At 40.1% G+C, this 17,453-nt stretch overlaps 1 protein-coding gene across 5 annotated transcripts; it reads right to left on the bottom strand.

Annotated features, from left to right (window-relative positions):
* Positions 1-5,836: 5,836 nt before the first annotated feature.
* Positions 5,837-16,068, bottom strand: fybb (FYN binding protein b). 5 transcript variants are annotated; one of them, XM_041897867.2, is made up of 18 exons: positions 15,724-16,061; positions 12,123-13,116; positions 11,092-11,245; positions 10,722-10,794; positions 10,553-10,599; positions 9,751-9,877; positions 9,436-9,595; positions 9,172-9,304; positions 9,010-9,029; positions 8,819-8,891; positions 8,594-8,695; positions 7,707-7,747; positions 7,469-7,550; positions 7,250-7,349; positions 6,999-7,161; positions 6,853-6,886; positions 6,668-6,699; positions 5,837-6,470 (listed from the first exon to the last, which is right to left on the bottom strand). In XM_041897867.2, exons 1-18 carry the CDS (start codon positions 15,724-15,726, stop codon positions 6,448-6,450), a joined length of 2,361 nt encoding a protein of 786 aa, XP_041753801.2. In that variant the 5' UTR covers positions 15,727-16,061; the 3' UTR covers positions 5,837-6,447. The 5 variants fall into 5 exon arrangements, with proteins under 5 accessions (XP_041753801.2, XP_041753802.2, XP_041753803.2 ...); XM_041897868.2 differs by having other exon boundaries at positions 12,123-13,113; XM_041897869.2 differs by lacking the exon at positions 8,594-8,695 and having other exon boundaries at positions 15,724-16,060.
* Between the last annotated feature and the right edge of the window lie 1,385 nt (positions 16,069-17,453).

Genomic DNA, 17,453 nt, shown 5'->3' with positions numbered 1-17,453 from the left:
ACTCGCCGATAGATATAGAACGCTATGGACTCACCAGCTCGCTTTCTCCCGTTGTGCTATTTACTGTACAAACACGTGACTGGCTCAATTGTTCTGGTGAACTACGGTAAGCTTCATAAAGGTGAAATTAAGAACCCAATCTGCTTTATCTCCTAGCGTATTGCACAAGTTGACTGCAGGTAATAACTTAAAAAGTAGCTACAAATATTCTAAAAAACTTCGAAGAAATAGTTTTGATGGTATTGTATTTAAAAACCATCCCTTAGCTTTTTCCAAATATCCATAAGCTATACCGCCCAAGCCTAACATATACACCTGGGAACCAGATGTATCTTTTATATTTATTTCACTCAATTTAGATAGAACACACAAAGGTGGGTATACATAAATATTTTCAGATTTGAGACTAACACTTAACTATACAAAATGTTTCAGCTAGGTTTTACAGAGGAAATTTTTGTGAAACATCTGGGTTATATTTAAAAAATAATGAATTGGGACTTCAAAACACATTTAGGACATTGAGAGTACTGGAAGTTGTTAGTATTATACTAATCATTTTTAGCACATTACTATCTTAACAGATATACCCAAGAATCATTCTGTAATACATGAAAATAATCCTGTTTATTATTTTATTATTATTCGAAGACGACAGAGTAGATCCATTGGCAGTTCATTTCAGGATGGTGTCTTCAGAGGCTGTGGGGGAGGGAAAAAAAAGATATGCTTCACAACATTTCCTCAATCTTCACTGCATCCCTCCTAACATTCTGATAAGTTTATTATTTACCTTCTGCAAGTGCTTTGGCAATTTTCTCTTGCTCCTCTCGGATCTTCTTCTCCGCTTCCTCAACAAGCCTCTCTTTCTCAGCTCTTGGCTTCAGATAGTCTAGGGAAATACAGCGATGACACTGACATTGCAATAATGATAATTCAAAATACCCTCAGGTGACATTACCACAATCTTATAGTAAACTACTTACCATATCTTTGTTTGCCATAAAACATGCCAATGAGCAAGAATGACCACCTGGCCGTCTGAAATCAAGAAAATTGATTAGCTAGTTAGTTGACTTAGTTACACAACTCAAAAGTATGCAATTGCCTTGACCACTAGCTAACTAGCTATCTATGCTGGTTGACTTTCAATCGTCTTTTGGCAGAAGATTTAATTAGTGTCTGGCACGCAAACGTTAGACTAGATGTGAGATGACCTGGAACGCCCCCAGTTAGTCATGCTAGCTAATAAGTTAGCACGCTAGCGCTTGTTAACGCAAGTAGCTAGCGTATTCGGCAAGAAGCCAATACTATGACCTTGCCTCAGAATAATTACAGGCCAGTGAGCTGAACTACTACACCGGGACAATGTAACATTTTGTCATCGATTTTGGCTGGATTATTTAGTTATGCTAGCTAGCTTTATGGCAGGTATATAGTTACTTAACTGGCTAGCTAACCCACATTGGATTGAACCAGTCAATGTCATACCATGAACATTTATGTAAGTAGCTAGCTAGCTAAACTTTCTAAGAAGCTAAACGTCTGATTTTAACATGACATAAAAATTACCTGCTGTATTCATCATATGCATTCAAATGAGTTAGTTATACAACACAAGTTATTAAAATAAATATAGATTTACCTTGATGACAGGCGAGACTGCAACTGGAGGAACCATTTTGCTAGTGAGAAATTGAGGAAGTCTTCTTCTGTATTATTATGGCAGTCAGCAAACAGACGTTAGAGGTGCATGCCGCCACCTACTGTACTGGAATGTGTAGTCCGTCACAGTTTACAGACTAAATGAATTAAGAAACAAACATTACAATAAACTAAACCCTCGTATCTAATCCTGTACTACTAAGAAAATAACAAACCCTTCCCTATCCCCCAAATCCCTTCCAACCCCACCTCCCGTCCAACATCAAATAACCCTACACTTCAATCTTTCCACGTACCTGTACTTACAACAATACATCAACACATGCTTCAATCTTTCATCAACCATACACTCCGTACACAAACTATTCGCATGCTTGCCAACCAGATATAATGACGAGTTCAATGTACAATGCCCTAGACGCAACTGAGCAAACACCACCTCTTCCTTCCTAATCTGACCCTTGAATCACCAACCTTTCTTTGGAGGGCATATAAATGCCTGCCTTTGGGCTCGTTGTCCCACCTCTTCTGCCACACATCTATCATAATGTCTCTAATCTTACATTTGGCCTCACCTCTACCCAATTATATCTTGTTTTAAAGCCTTTTTGGCTATCTGGTCTACTATTTCACTCCCACCCACTCCCGAGTGGCCTGGGACCCGGCAGAATCACACTAGTACACCCTGTCTCTATATTCTCCATAATAACATTATTGCCTCCAATAGTAGGTCACTCCTATTAGATTTGCCAGATGATAAATTATTCAATAAAACAGGGAATCTGAGCATACTAATTTATAATTCTGACAGGTTGAGCATTCTTCATCCACTAGAGGGCAGCTACAATCGCCAACAGTTTAACTGAGTATACTGACAGTTCATCTGACATATCTTCACATGTTAAGTTCAGGAATGTAAACGCCCTTCCTGCAAGACCACTATCTTGGTTTGAGGAAGTCAAAGAAATATTTTATATTGACAAGATAGTCGAGTGACCGCTCTAACAATGGAAACATATGTCCTCAAAGATGGAAGGCGAGATCAGGTGGAACCATTCTAGCCAATGAGAGGGCATATACCCGTGAACAACAGCCACAACTCAGATATAAATTGTTTTTTTCAAAGTTGCCGAAATGTCACGTGCATCCACTTATATCAGTGCACAGAATTAGGAATTAGAATATTTAATAGCATTTCTGATTTCTGTCAGCGCATTCCTTACAACCTAATCATTACGAAACTTATATTCGATCAAATAAGCCTCACGTAACAAATTAGCAATTACATTTTTCGTTGACCAAACTCGACACTCATTAGATGTTTCCATTAACTTGTCCAGTAATTTTTTGTTTGACATTTAGAACGTTGTCATAGAAAATACATGCGACAAATACCTACTGCGTTGCGTTTCCATTTAACTGTCTTTTGTCGCTAAAAACAGCTGGAGGTAATGATGTAACATCCCCCAAAAAAACTTTTTTGCAAATAATAATGAAGTGGTTGAAGTGTTTCCATGAACCATTTAGGCAAATTTGCATTAATAATTCGGCGACAGGTTGTATGCCCTTCCACCTATCTGTTTGGTGTCTCAGGTAGCCTGAGAAAGCCAGCATGGATAGAATGCAAGAATTGACTAATATTTGCCATATTCTAATACTTCTCATGTGCCAACGTATCCCCGCGGTCTGTGCCATGGTGAAATTTGCACTCCTGTAGATCTGAAATGATTGGATTGTGAAACTTGCATCCAACCAACCAGATCAGCATTACAATTCAGGCATTCTTGAAAGTCAGGACAATCCTTGTCCTGCAAAGAAACATTATTTTTATATTTGAAAAATTTGATTTAAATAACGGTAAATCATTGGATCTGATTAATTTGATTCAATGTAATTCAAACTTTGAGGACTGCAACCATAGAAATACAATGTATTTATGCAAAGCCATTGTCAACTTCCCGTCTGGTTATTTTGCTCACAGCTCACTGTCAATTGCTCACTGTCACACTATGTTTAGATTTCATATTAGGCTATGGATTTCGTACAGAAACATAATTGGTTTGCAAATGCAACTGGGGCCATGTCATCACGTGCCCGCGTCGGCAATTATCATTTATTAGAAAAAAACAGTTTCCATCATAATTTGTCGCAATAAGGAAAGTTCCATAAAAGCAAAATCCACATCGTCGAACAGATACAAATGTTTATGAATAAACCTGGTTCAATGGAAACCTGCCTCACTTCGTGGTCTTATTTTCAAAGACAGATTTTGAGCGGAGTAAACCCTCTCGGTTCACCTATTCCTCTCTGAGGAAGTGAGCAGTGAAGCCAGGATGGAAGGTTGATAGCAGATCAAATCGAACGCAAATATACTACCAGTCAAAAGTTTGGACACACCTACTCATTCAAGGGTTTTTCTTTATTTTTACTATTTTTACATTGTAGAATAATACTGAAGACATCAAAACTATGAAATAACACATATGGAATCATGTAGTAACCAAAAAAGTGTTAAACAAATCAAAATATATTTTATATTTCAGATTCTTCAAATAGTCACCCTTTGCCTTGATGACAGCTTTGCACACTCTTGGCATTCTCTCAACCAGCTTCATGAGGTAGTCACCTGGAATGCATTTCAATTAACAGGTGTGCCTTCTTAAAAGTTAATTTGTTGAATTTCTTTCCTTCTTAATGCGTTTGAGCCAATCAGTTGTGTTGTGACAAGGTAGGGGGGGTATACAGAAGATAGCCCTATTTGGTAAAAGACCAAGTCCATATTATGGCAAGAACAGCTTAAATAAGCAAAGAGAAATGACAGTCCATCATTACTTTAAGACATGAAGGTCAGTCAATACGGAAAATTTGAACGTTTCTTCAAGTGCAGTCGCAATAACCATCAAACGCTATGATGAAACCGGCTCTCATGAGGACCACCATAGGAATGGAAGACCCAGAGTTACCTCTACTGCAGAGGATAAGTTCATTAGAGTTACCAGCCTCAGAAATTGCAGCCCAAATAAATGCTTCACAGAGTTCAAGTCACAGACACAACTCAACATCAACTGTTCAGAGGGGACTGTGTGAATCAGGCCTTCATGGTCGAATTGCTGCAAAGAAACCACTACTAAAGGACACCAATAATAAGAAGAGACCTGCTTGGGTCAAGAAACACGAGCAATGGACATTAGACCGGTGGAAATTTGTCCTTTGGTCGGGAGTCCAAATTTGAGATTTGTGGTTCCAACCGCCGTGTCTTTGTGAGTGAATGGATGATCTCCGCATGCGTGGTTCCCACCGTAAAGCATGGACGAGGAGGTGTTATGGTGTGGGGGTGCTTTGCTGGTGACACTGTCTGTGATTTATTTAGAATTCAAGGCACACTTAACCAGCATGGCTAATACAATATTCTGCAGCGATATGCCATCCCATCTGGTTTGGACTTAGTGGGACTATCATTTGTTTTTCAACAGGACAATGACCCAACACACCTCCAGGCTGTGTAAGGGCTATTTTACCAAGAAGGAGAGTGATCGAGTGCTGCATCAGATGACCTGGCCTCCACAATCCCCTGACCTCAACCCAATTGAGATGGTTTGGGATGAGTCAGATGACAGAGTGAAGGAAAAGCAGCCAACTGGTGCTAAGCATATGTGGGAACTCCTTCAAGACTGTTTGCATTCCAGGTGAAGCTGGTTGAGAGAATGCCAAGAGTGTGCTACACTGTCATCAAGGCAAAGGGTGGCTATTTGAAGAATCTGAAATATAAAATATATTTTGATTTGTTTAACACTTTTTTGGTTACTACATGATTCCATATGTGTTATTTCATAGTTTTGATGTCTTCACTATTATTCTACAATGTAGAAAATAGTAAAAATAAAGAAAAACCGTTGAATGAGTAGGTGTATCCAAACTTTTGACTGGTACTGTACATCATTTTATTTCCCTTTATAAAAGCTTTTATTCCCAGGTTCCCACATATAGCTCAGTGGGTTCCCACAAGAGGTTAATTTAGTCACCATTCTTTTTTATCTAAAGAAAACATTAGATAGACTATGTAGACTATGTGTGTTGTAGGCAAATAGAGTCCCAGTGAAATACTGCCATTCCAGCAAATATCATTATTCAGAGAAAGCAGTCATAAATCTCATGCAGAAAACTGAAACAATGAAGGCCAAATCATTTATTTTATTGTAATTGTTATTATGTGAATCAAATGTATTTCTATGACATGGGCTTTATATGAAACCAAGGCAATTGTTCCCTCACACTCTCAGTCAGAAAGGTTAGGCCTATCGCATAACATTTAAGGTGGTCATGGACTCTGACTTTCAGTACAATATGACATAAGTAACACACCTGTCAGGTGAGAACCAGCCAACTATGACAACTGATCTGACATGCTTTATTTGGCATCACATAGTAAATTAATTTATGATGAGTATTTAAGTTGATCATCATCATCATCGTCGCACCTTTGTTGTCAATCAGTGTGTAATGTGTCTTGTTGGATATAGAATAAGCATTCAATGTGATTAAGTCATGTTATGTAACCCATAGGTTCAATATAAAAATGTAACATTGTATGTAATTTAGGCCTATACATTGCAAAGTCACAGTTATTCATAAAGGTAAAACATTGAGAAAGAGACTGTATTGTTCTTGAATGAAAATGTAATGTCACCCCAAAATAACCACAATAAATAAGATAAAGATTATTGATATAAAACAAGAAACAAACCAAAATACAAGATATCGGCATCACATTGTAGACAGTGTTCAGTCGTTGTCATAGATGCAATCTGCAAAGAAATTTGAATTATTAGGCTACTAGAAATGACAGAAATTTGTGAAAAATGTTCTCTGGCATGAAAAACATATCAGCAACATATTGCAAGAATAAAATTGATATAGTTGTTCACTTGATCTTCTGATTCAGCCTCTTGTATGATACACATTGTTACATGCCATTATTGCATGTCAAAAGTCTGAAACGTACCATCACCAATGTCATCATAGATATCAGAATCTCTGTAAAAGCAAAACAGATAATTGATATCAAATTCAGGGCATTTCATATCCAAGCATTTTCTCTGCAGTTTAGTGAACTGGCTAATAACATACTTTAGATGATGTGTATTTATGGATGTGTTTTTGTATGATCTGTTTTTGTGTTGTACTTACTCTACTACAATATGGCTGGTCAAGACATAGCCAACTAATGGCGAGAGAGATAGGGAGAGGTGGAGATTATTAAAGTAAGCCCCCTTGCAAAACAATTTTTCTTGCAGAATGACTATGTTTCATACTGAGGATTCATTGTTACTCACACTTGCCCTCCTCGTTCCTGCAGATGAGCTTGTTGTCTACAGGCTTAACGATGACATCCACAGTCTCCCCAGGTCTCAACGGCAGATCCTTACTGCTCCACTTCTTATTGGCCAAGGTGGAAACGATGGTCACCTGATACAATACCTGGATCTCCCGATCATGCTATAGGTGGGAGAGGTCAGGATTGAGGGTCAAACAAATACACAAAATGTAAAATGATCAATGTAAATTGTGATAATATACAATTTACCTTGAACTTCTTTCTGAAATCCTTCTCTTCCTTCTCAAATTTCTTTAGCTTTTTAGGATCTTTGTCCTCAGCCTTATCCTTGGTTTTACTTCGTGGGAGACTGAAAAGAGAACAAATTGGACATTATCAAAATGTTTCCCAGTAGGGGATGAGGAGATTCTTATGTCATTACAACAACTCTGTTTAACCATGGGTCTATTTTTCTCTCTCTCTCATTACCTGCTGATAGGTGGAGTCGGAGGGAAGTTAGTGACATCCACATCATCATAGATTTCCTCATCAATGACCTCAGCAGATTGTTCTATAATAGCAAGAGATACAAAGAAAGAATAGCAAGAACATATTGAAAATGTAAGTGAAGTAAACAGTACTTCTCAAACTTCTATTCTTCAGTTTTTATAATGCCACTGACACAGAGCACACATAGTCACACTGGATATTAAACATAATGCTTTACCAGTATTTCCTTCCTGATCAAACTGGGAAGGTGGACGTACTCTGAAAATGACAAAAACGGAATTAAAATCTTAGTCCATGTTATGTCTGGTTGATTGCTTGTGCTGTAGGTACATTTTTATCAAACAGACATGAATCAATACAGATAATTTAACAACCACACAGAAAGTCAACAAATAACACCAATTACACTATGATTAGAATGATTTTCTGACACCTGTACATAGAACATTGTGAGTGCATATAGATGTATAGACAGAATGAAAAGGTTGTTAAAGGCCAAGTGCAGTCAAAAATGTGATTGTACTGTGTTGTATATATATTTCCTATGAGGCTGGAATAATACCTTGAAATTGTGAAAATGATGATAATGCCACTTTAGTGTAAGAGCTGTTTGAAAAGGCCGCCTGAAATTTCAGCCTGTTTTGGTGGGATGGAGTTTTTGCAGCAAATGAGTTAATAGACCAATAAGAAAGAGTTCCAAACCTCTCTACCAATAACAGCTAGTTTTCAGTGTTCCCCCTCCCCACTCAGACCACTTCCTGACAGTTCTAGCAAAATTCTTGCTTGAGAAATTGCTCTTTGCTAAGAAGCAATTTTTGTTTCTTTTTGACCATTTTAATTGAAAACAATCACAGTAAGGTACTTAATTGTTACCCAGAAATTATATGATATTGAGATCAAAACGGCTGCATTGGACCTTTAATTCATTGAAGGACATACAAAAACAGTATTTTTATTCATGATTTAAGAATGATTTCAGATCGATTAAATGATTCAGTAATTAGTTAGTGTCCCTCCTGTTTAGTTCTTAGAGATTTTGGGTTATAGGGTTAGGAGTTAATGACAGTGTTTTTTCCTGATCCATCTTACTAATGAGAGAATTACTCAATTTTGCTGCCTGGGCCTTTTCTCCACTCCTCGAAGCCCTTAAACACCCAAGAGAGGCCGCGAGGTTTAGGAGGCAATCTGGGGTCCGAGGGGCTAGGGCTGCACACACACACTTATTTACATACACTCACACAGACACATGTATAGAAAGTATACACTCACAGATGAAAGCATGCCAATGAATCTATATCATCAGAGTGCAGCAGGTCATGATATTCTCACCTAACGTTGAAGCTTGAATCGTCCAGATCATCATATATGTCCCCAACCTCCTCAGGTGGTGGAGGAAGAACCACTATGAATGACAAAAGGAAGATTGAAACTACTGTAGATGTAACTAAAGTCATTTGTGACCACATTACCACATTGTGTTATTCAGTTTCAATATTAAGTTGTGGTCATTTGAAACTTACTTCCTGGACCCTTGATCCCACTGGAATAAGGAGAACATAATCACAGGGTCAAAACTAAAGACAGTGAAAGGACTTCATGCCGTACATTTCTATAGTAAGGTATTCATATCTTTCCAATGGTCATTGTCTCAAAGGTTTTGATAGTGTCAGTGGCCATTTTACCTGCTGAGGTCATTATGAAAGTCCACATCATCATATACCTCCGGTTCGTGTTCCATCTGACTGGGTATAGACACACCCTGACGCTTCAGGGTGTCAAAGTCAATCGCAACCGACTCAGTCTTCACATAGCCATCTGAAAATATACAGAGCACATGTTATAGTCTCACACATGGGGAACAGTCAAATGGATGTGAGGGAGACAAGTCAAAATAATAGGAAGGAGATGTAGAGCAGGAGGAGGAGGAGGAGACAGCTGTCACTTACAGGAGCCATCCTGTGACCTTCCCAGCCAGCGGCCCTCTGGGTTGTCCAAAACACGCATGATGTCAATAGACTCTCCCTGCTTCAGGCCCAGGTCCGTCTTGCTCCCTTTACTGTCCAATTTGGCTTTGACCCTGTGGATGACCTCCAGTGGACCAGTCAGCTGCCACATTAAGGATAAATAAAAACATGATAGAGGATGCAGCATAATACACATTCACTTCACAAATATTATACAGGATGGACTCCATGATAGCTACAATATAACAAGACTTAGAGGAACTACTGAACAACAGGCTTCTGCAGTGCAACACTCACTTTGAATTTCTTTCTGGCCTCTTGTTCTTTCCTCTCGCGTTCTTTCTGTTCTTTCTTTTCCACCTCCTGTTGTTTTTTCCCCTCCCTCTCTCGCTTTTTCTCTTGTTCCTTTGATTCCACTGGTCCCCTGATTAGAAATAAGTGTCAGTGGTGTTAATGCTCACTAGACGGCAGTGTCCATCTTAAACCTGTTCCTCATTCCAGAGATTGGTACAATAAAAGAAGTTGAATAGAAACTGGAGGGAATACATAGAGATACTGTAGTTAGAGGACTCAACTTGGATATAACCCCTTTTATATCCATATAACCCATGGACATTGCCATTGAAGGCAATGTATGTATGCCATTGAGGGTCATGCATGCACTCACTGCTGTATTGTAAGTCGCTCTGGATAAGAACATCTGAAATGACTAAGATGTACATTTTAAAGTAGTCAACTGGGTGGGCATTCCTATGGTTTGGGAGCGATCAGCCAATGATCAGAGCATTCTTTTTCAAATTGGGTTCTATGGTTTGTAAATGGTTTGAAGTCATATCACCAACATCTCTCTAATGGCCAAAATAAATGAATGACACACAAGATTTGGTTCAGGACTCCAGCACTGCAGGTGGCGGTAAATCACCAATATTAGCTTTACAATAGTAGAAATACAAAAATACTACTTTCAAAAGGAGATGGCCTAAATGGCGCTGCCCAAGCTGTCACAGATACAAAGATGATAAGTTTTAACATCAGAAATTATATGATATTGAGATCAAAACGGCTGCATTGGACCTTTATATAAGATCATCTTTCTCACCATCTTTTATCAAGATCTTCATACATTTCCTCATCACTCTCACTGTCCTATTGGATGAAAAATATGTAGTCAGAATACTGTAAGAATATATTGCGATAGTTAGTAAAAACAAAAACAAACAAAAAACATAGGTTTTACATTTGAACAAAGTGAAAATATTTTGAGTCACCTCAGTCCTTTGACTAGGAGGGTTGTTCATTAACCCCACATCATCATAGTTCTCATCTGGGTCAGGTTGGATTCTGGAGGCAGAGACACAAAGTCAGTCAATTGGCCAAAATGACCCACCACATCACAATGAAAATAAGGTCAGTACACAAGTACTCAACTTTTAAAGTTACTGAAGGAAATAATAAGTACTAGTGCATAAACATTTTTTTTTTTGTGAATGGGATTGTATGCTGTTTCTATGTTCTGAAGCAAGTGCATTGTGCCTCTACAGGCCTATGTGTATTTTACTTGTGTATGTACTTCAGTGCCAATCATGCTAGTCTAATATTGTCCGGCTTTCACAGGACATTCCCCAGTCTGATACTCACATGGCTCCTGGTGGTCGCGGTGGCAGGCTAGGGGCCATGGGGTTAGAGGGCAGGCTAGGGGCCATGGGGTTAGAGGGCAGGGGTGGGGCCATGGAGTTACTTGGGTGAGAGGCAGGAGGTGGGGGAACACTTCCCTTCCTAAACCCAGCAGGACCTTCAGGATAAAAACACAAACCTTTAGATGGCCCTTTCAGATGTAGTGAAGACGTTTTTCAAATCAATTGCAGATTATTAATCTAGTGATTGAATAAGACCTCCGTCCTCCGTGTTCTATGGACGTTATTCTGTAGTTGAAAGGGAATGTAGCAGAGTTTGAGATAAAAAAAATCATTGTCCCTATATGACGTGCCCAGCAGAAAACAAGCATTGGATATGAATATGTTGAATTTCATCCTGCATGTAGACAACAATCATTACAGAAATTCATAAATAGTACCTGTAACATCTCAAGACTACATTGTCACCAGAGGGAGTGTGGAATTCACATAGGATCCCTCTTCTGTCTGCTGACTTATAGTAATGCAAACCATGCTGAAGTCTATCTTTAGTCAAAACCATATTCACGTGTGGATCCAAAAAAGGAAACCTTTCACTTGAATTTATCCCTGTTTAAAGAGGAACTCCGCAATTAGGGACAAAACATCAGCTGTAAAAGGAGGAAGGTAAAACAGAAACTAGAGCGGGAACTTGAATAGAGGAAGCCAATATTTGTGTCTTTGGTTTTACATTTTGACGTTGAATTCTACTTTTGTGTATAACGGCTTTTATGAAGGTTTTGTAAGATCAACACCTCTGATCTGGCTCTCTGTTGTGATGACAACCTATGACACAGCTGATGTGTGTGTGTGTGTTCTACCACCTGTCTCTGATCAGTGGAGCATACAACCACAGAAACCACTCTAGCCTGGGTGCAGGCCTGTGAATCTGCAGAACTGGAGCATGTTTAGAACACCACAGCAGATGCATCTTAGCAGCTGATAGACTTATCCTGATGTGGCTTATTAGTGGTAAGTGAAAGACAGAACACTTACCATCGGTACTAGCCGCTGTACCCTTCTTTAACTTTTCCAAGTTGACCCTAGGAGGCCGGTTGGGTTTGGCTGGGGCAGTCCCCAGTGCCAGGATATTAGGCAGTGGGTTCCTTTTGGGGACAGAGGAGCTATTGGTGAGAACAGAAGGGTTTACCCCCACGACTGGAGAGGCGTAGCCCAGTGGCTTCTTAGTGATGCTGGGTTTCTTGCTGGCTATAGGTTTGGGGGGACAAGAGTCACTGGAGGTGAGGGGGAGTTTGGCTACTTCTTTTACTCCTTCCTCAGATAGTGTGTCTCCTCTATTGAATGCATTCTGAGCAGTCCTGACGTTTGAGGGCTTGAGGGTATTGCCTGGTGTGAACGGTTTGATTGTAGAATCCACAGCTCCAGCCACACTATCCTCTGTCTGTAGCCGCATCTTTGCAATGGAGCTGATGGGTTTTTTGGAAGGGGGTAATTTGTTCGGCGTACCCCCGCTGTCGTCAGGTTTGGGGCTGCTGTCTTTGACCCAGGAGGGTTTGGCCACAACCAGGGGTGGTTTGGGGAAGGCAGGCTTGGTGTCAAACAGGGTCGAGCTCAGAGAGGGCTTCTGGAGAGGGGTTTTTGGCAGAGGACTTTTGATCTCAGCGTCATGGGATAACTCTGGGCCAGGAGGTTTGGATTTAAAGGGGTACTGTTTGACAAAAGAGGGTTTGTTGTCCTCTTGGGCACTTTCAAACATACTAGCGATCGTTTTGTTTTTGGGCAACTCCCTGACTTCTGGAGCGCTCTTGGTGGAGACAGTGTTCTTGATGAAGCTGGGTTTGGGCGCGGTGGAGGCTGCGCTGCCTGAGAGGCTGGTCTCCAGGACAGGTTTCTTAGGCTGGATGGGGGGACCAGAGGACAGGGTGGGGTGCACTGCAGCTTTAGGACGTCCTGTAGACATGCCCTCTGTGGAGTTTCCCCCCGTGCTGAAGCGAGCCGTGATGGCCTTTATATCCGACTTGTTGTTCTGCTGACAGTAAACAAACAAAGACTAGTGAGGAGGAAGTGTCCTTTATGTATACACTTTCATTATCATTTGTCCACAGGAGTTTCCCCTAATATTTTACCTCAATAGTCATTCATTAAACACTGTTGGTTATTTCTCTACTATACAAACACACAGACATATCTAACTGGGGAGCTAGGACAGGGAGAAAGAAAAAGAGATAGAGAGACAAGAGGGAGAAAACAGGTTGTAACTGACATTTCTGACATGTACAACTTCTCATTCTTATTGGGTTAGGGTCATCTAAGAGAAAAATTGTTCTATGATTTTACAGCTCAGATTGACATTTCATCAAAGAACGGCCTCTGAAAAGGATGCTAAACCCTGAGTAAACTATACGATGTTTGCACCATGTTGGTATTAAACCACCTCAATCTCACCAAATCAAGCCAACAACAATTCACCTACCTCTCTGTGTCTTGCTGTGCTGAGAGCACTAAGCCCCTCAGGGTCCAAGTATGTGTAACAGATCATGCAGGAAATGCAACAAAGTCATGGCGCTAAACAGGAAGTGGGCACATAGGTGTTCTGTGCTCCCGTTACTTGATTAACCTATGTGCTGCTCTGTTTTTCATAGACAATATAGTTATTCTAACGATAATGGTTCTGCTACTACTATTTGACAAAAACGATATCTTGAATGGCTGGCTGTAAAAAGAGCTGTGTAAATATAATGATGATGACGTAATATGGCCTAATGAATCAGATTACCCCTCTATGATGAAAGGGTTCTGTATTATGACATTCTGTATTTCCTTAGTCAATATGCAAATTACCCTCTGGGACACAAAAAGCTGTTTATCTGTGGTCTGTGTGAGCAGGTATCGCAGGTTCTGGTAACTCTCCTCTGGTGAGAGGTTTTGAAAATGTATCTGTTATTAGCCACACTGGTGATATCTGCAGTAAAAATCTATGCCTCATCATGATGTTGATAATAAGGGACAGATGGTGGACGGCTCTCCTCTTGTAGCACCACCCCACACCTCACTATAATGAGGGTTGTTTGAATCGAGACAGAACAACCTATCATGAGGAAGTGCAGAGGACAGGCGTTCCGATTGCACAAGGCTGATGGCCACCTGACTGGGGAGAAACAAACTGTGCTGCTGTTGGACTTCAGGGGACAAACAATAGAGACAGCTAGGGGGGCAGAAGTGTCCATAGGAAGTGGCAGTAACTCATCAATTCATTAAACATGTTAATACTTGTTTCAGAGTGTATTGGACTTGTCACTCTTTATGAATACACATATAGCCTAATAAATTGTGTCATGTCACATAAAGAGCAAAGTAGGGAAATTACAGTAGTTCACACTGGTTCTGCTTAAAGCAGTCAATGTCACTTGACTTTGTTTTATCATTAGCCTCATTGGTGCGCATGCAGATTACTAAAGGGGTAAATGTATAGCCTATTCTCACATGACTGTATCTCAACTGTAATTTCCTCTTACAAACCACACAGGCCACAAAACTTCAGCTGGACTCCACTAAACTAGTTTATGTCCCTAATAAATGTAGATATTTGGGAGCTAATGATTATAATGCAACAAAGATATAAACGGGACACTGTCTGCCTGTCATTTATGTGTTGAAGGCTGTGAGACGTACAACCCATTTAACGACATTCAAAGCAGGGACTCCGCCACTCAGACAGAGAACTGTGACAACACTATGTCATGTTTATGTCTTTACAGACACAGTGGATTTCACTTGTCTATATGGCTACTGTCTGTGACATGGACTGTCACCAAAACACTGAAGAAGAGCCTTTCAGAGCCCTAGTGTCTCTAGTCACTTAACCAGAGATGTGCTGCATGTCTAGCCAGACTAAATTACAGCCAACAACAGAGGTTCTAAAGTAACACGTTGACTATTTTCATCCATGAGTTTAGTTGGCTGTGTGCTGGAGATTATTTTGGTATGCCATGGCCTGGAGCAGTAACATGAAATCCATGGATGAAGAAAAGCGGACAGTAATTACATAGAAACAATTAATGACTTTTCCAACAAAAGAACAAACCTCCTGACACACTAAGGTCAATGTCCTTTAGATGTTAAGCTTGCAGAGAAATTAGAGAGAACAAAATGCATTGAGTAAAAGCAAAGAGGAACCAACGTTTTTTTCAGTATGGTGAAACAAGTTAAAAAGTCTGTATTACACAATCCAGATTGTCACAAACCTGTTTAGCAAAACTGTACTTCTCTAATGCAGAGGTTAAGTGCTACTTTAATAATAAAAAACAAAACTACATCTACAAATCCTTCTAAAAGACAGTATAGGTTCATAGTAATCAATTGCAGAATCACCATCTCATAGCACTTTCATAAAACTTCCCAAGAAAAATGTGCAAAGAAAACAGGGCACTGTATAACAAATAAGAAAATGAATAGGGAAATAGGCTAACATCTGCTACCTGCCACTACACTACGGTGTACAACAAGGAATGTAAACAAACAGTAAAGTTTTCCCAAGCTTTCCCAAGTTAAGTTAAGTTTCCCAAATAAAGATACAGCACCATTCACTTCTCAGTGTCCCAGCTCATGAGGATATGATTGTAAGGTAGGTACTCACCATAGTGGGAACACTCAGCGCCCAGGGAATCTACCCAGTCTGCATGTGGGCTGGTGGCCCTTAGGTAGGAGAGAGTTTGTTTGTGTATGTGAATGAGTTTCTCTATGTGTAGTGAATGTGTGTGTGAGCGATGGAGTGAAAGAGAGTGAGTGTGTGTCTGTGTGTTTGAGCATTTGTGACCTCAGTGTCTGTGTGCTATTGACTACTTCCCCTCTCTGCTAAATGACTCCTGTGTAGTCATCAGCATGGCAGTCTTATCTCTCTCTGTCCATCTGCTGTATTTGCGTATTTGAAGCAGGTACATTGCTCTTTCCATCTCCACTGAACCACCAGCGTCACAATTCCACAGTAGTTCCCCAGAACTGTCACGTGAAATACGGCCTCTCTCCTCCTCTGGACATACAGTACCAGTCAAAAGTTTGAACACACCTACTCATTCAAGGGTTTTTCTTTATTTTTACTATTTTCTACATTGTAGAATAATAGTGAAGACATCAAAACTATTAAATAACACATATGGAACCATGTAGTAACTAAAAAAGTGTTAAACAAATATTTGAGATTTGAGATTCTTCAAAGTAGCCACCCTTTGCCTTGATGACAGCTTTGCACACTTGGCATTCTCTCAACCAGCTTCATGAGGAATGCTTTTCCAACAGTGTTGAAGGAGTTCCCCCATATGCTGAGCACTTGTTGGCTGCTTTTCCTTCACTCTGCGGTCCAACTCATCCCAAACCACCTCAATTGGGTTGAGGTCGGGTGATTGTGGAGGCCAGGTCATCTGAAGCAGCACTCCATGCAGCACTCCAAAGCTCTTTACCGGACTTGCTTTTCAAAGATGGCTAGAAATGCACATGTTTTGTGCTCTTGTAGGAAGCAACCACTCCCCCATTGCTGACTAGAAATCTGCTATAACTGGGCTAATAACTCACTAACTAGCAAAGAATATGAACAAATGTACACACCTGGCTACATGCAGCTCTTGCTTTGATCTCAAAACAAGCGCATCTACTTGCGACCACTCATGCTGTAAGCACAGTCCAGCTCAAAGTGAATGGCACAGATCCATATATGGCAATGGTCTATTTACATATAGGGATACTGCAGCTCTGATTGGTTATGCCTGTCAATGCAATAGAATCCTACTCCAATGCAAAATCTCTTGCATAGTTTGTTTTGTTTCAGTAGGTTGGATTGAAAGTGGCTAATATTGCGTTGATTCGATTACAATTCACACAGTAGAGGGAAACGTTGATAGCGTTAACTAAAGGGGAAAACAAGAAAGTTGAGTTCAATCTCATGCTTCTCTGTGCGGGCTGATATTTATTTTGTGCGTGCAGTTTAGAGGGAACATTGCCTGTGAGCCCTCTCTCTTTCCATTTACTGTAACAGCCCTCTCATCCAGTGAGCACCGACCGACACAGGAGGTCCATGGATGTTAAAAAGTAGTTGAAATTTGGTCAGTCTAAATTTTAACCAATCATGGATGTCTGTTTCACATGTTTGGACAGCACAGCACAGTACAGCCTAGTAGAGTTAAGTACAGTACAGTACAGTAGAGCACACTAGAGTAGAGTACAGTATAATGTACTGTACTGTACTTTACTGTACTGTATTGTGCTGTAATGTCCAAACTTGTGAAACATAGACGTCTATGATTGGTACAGATTTGGTCTGGTCTAAACCAATAACATTCATAATTATGCATTTATAGTATAGTACAGATCAGA

Source organism: Coregonus clupeaformis, chromosome 15 (assembly GCF_020615455.1).
Source record: "Coregonus clupeaformis isolate EN_2021a chromosome 15, ASM2061545v1, whole genome shotgun sequence".
Taxonomy (NCBI): Eukaryota; Metazoa; Chordata; class Actinopteri; order Salmoniformes; family Salmonidae; genus Coregonus; species Coregonus clupeaformis.
Note: the sequence above shows the minus strand (reverse complement) of the source record. Positions and strands in the feature narration are given on the sequence as shown.

What these genes read in the sequence shown, in the direction of transcription:
- fybb (XM_041897867.2), bottom strand. An exon ending in TACAGCGGCTAGTACCGATG is followed by an intron (nt 11,246 to 12,122) that starts GTAAGTGTTCTG and finishes TTTATCCTGAAG; the next exon opens with GTCCTGCTGGGTTTAGGAAG. An exon ending in CCGCGACCACCAGGAGCCAT is followed by an intron (nt 10,795 to 11,091) that starts GTGAGTATCAGA and finishes CTCTGCCTCCAG; the next exon opens with AATCCAACCTGACCCAGATG.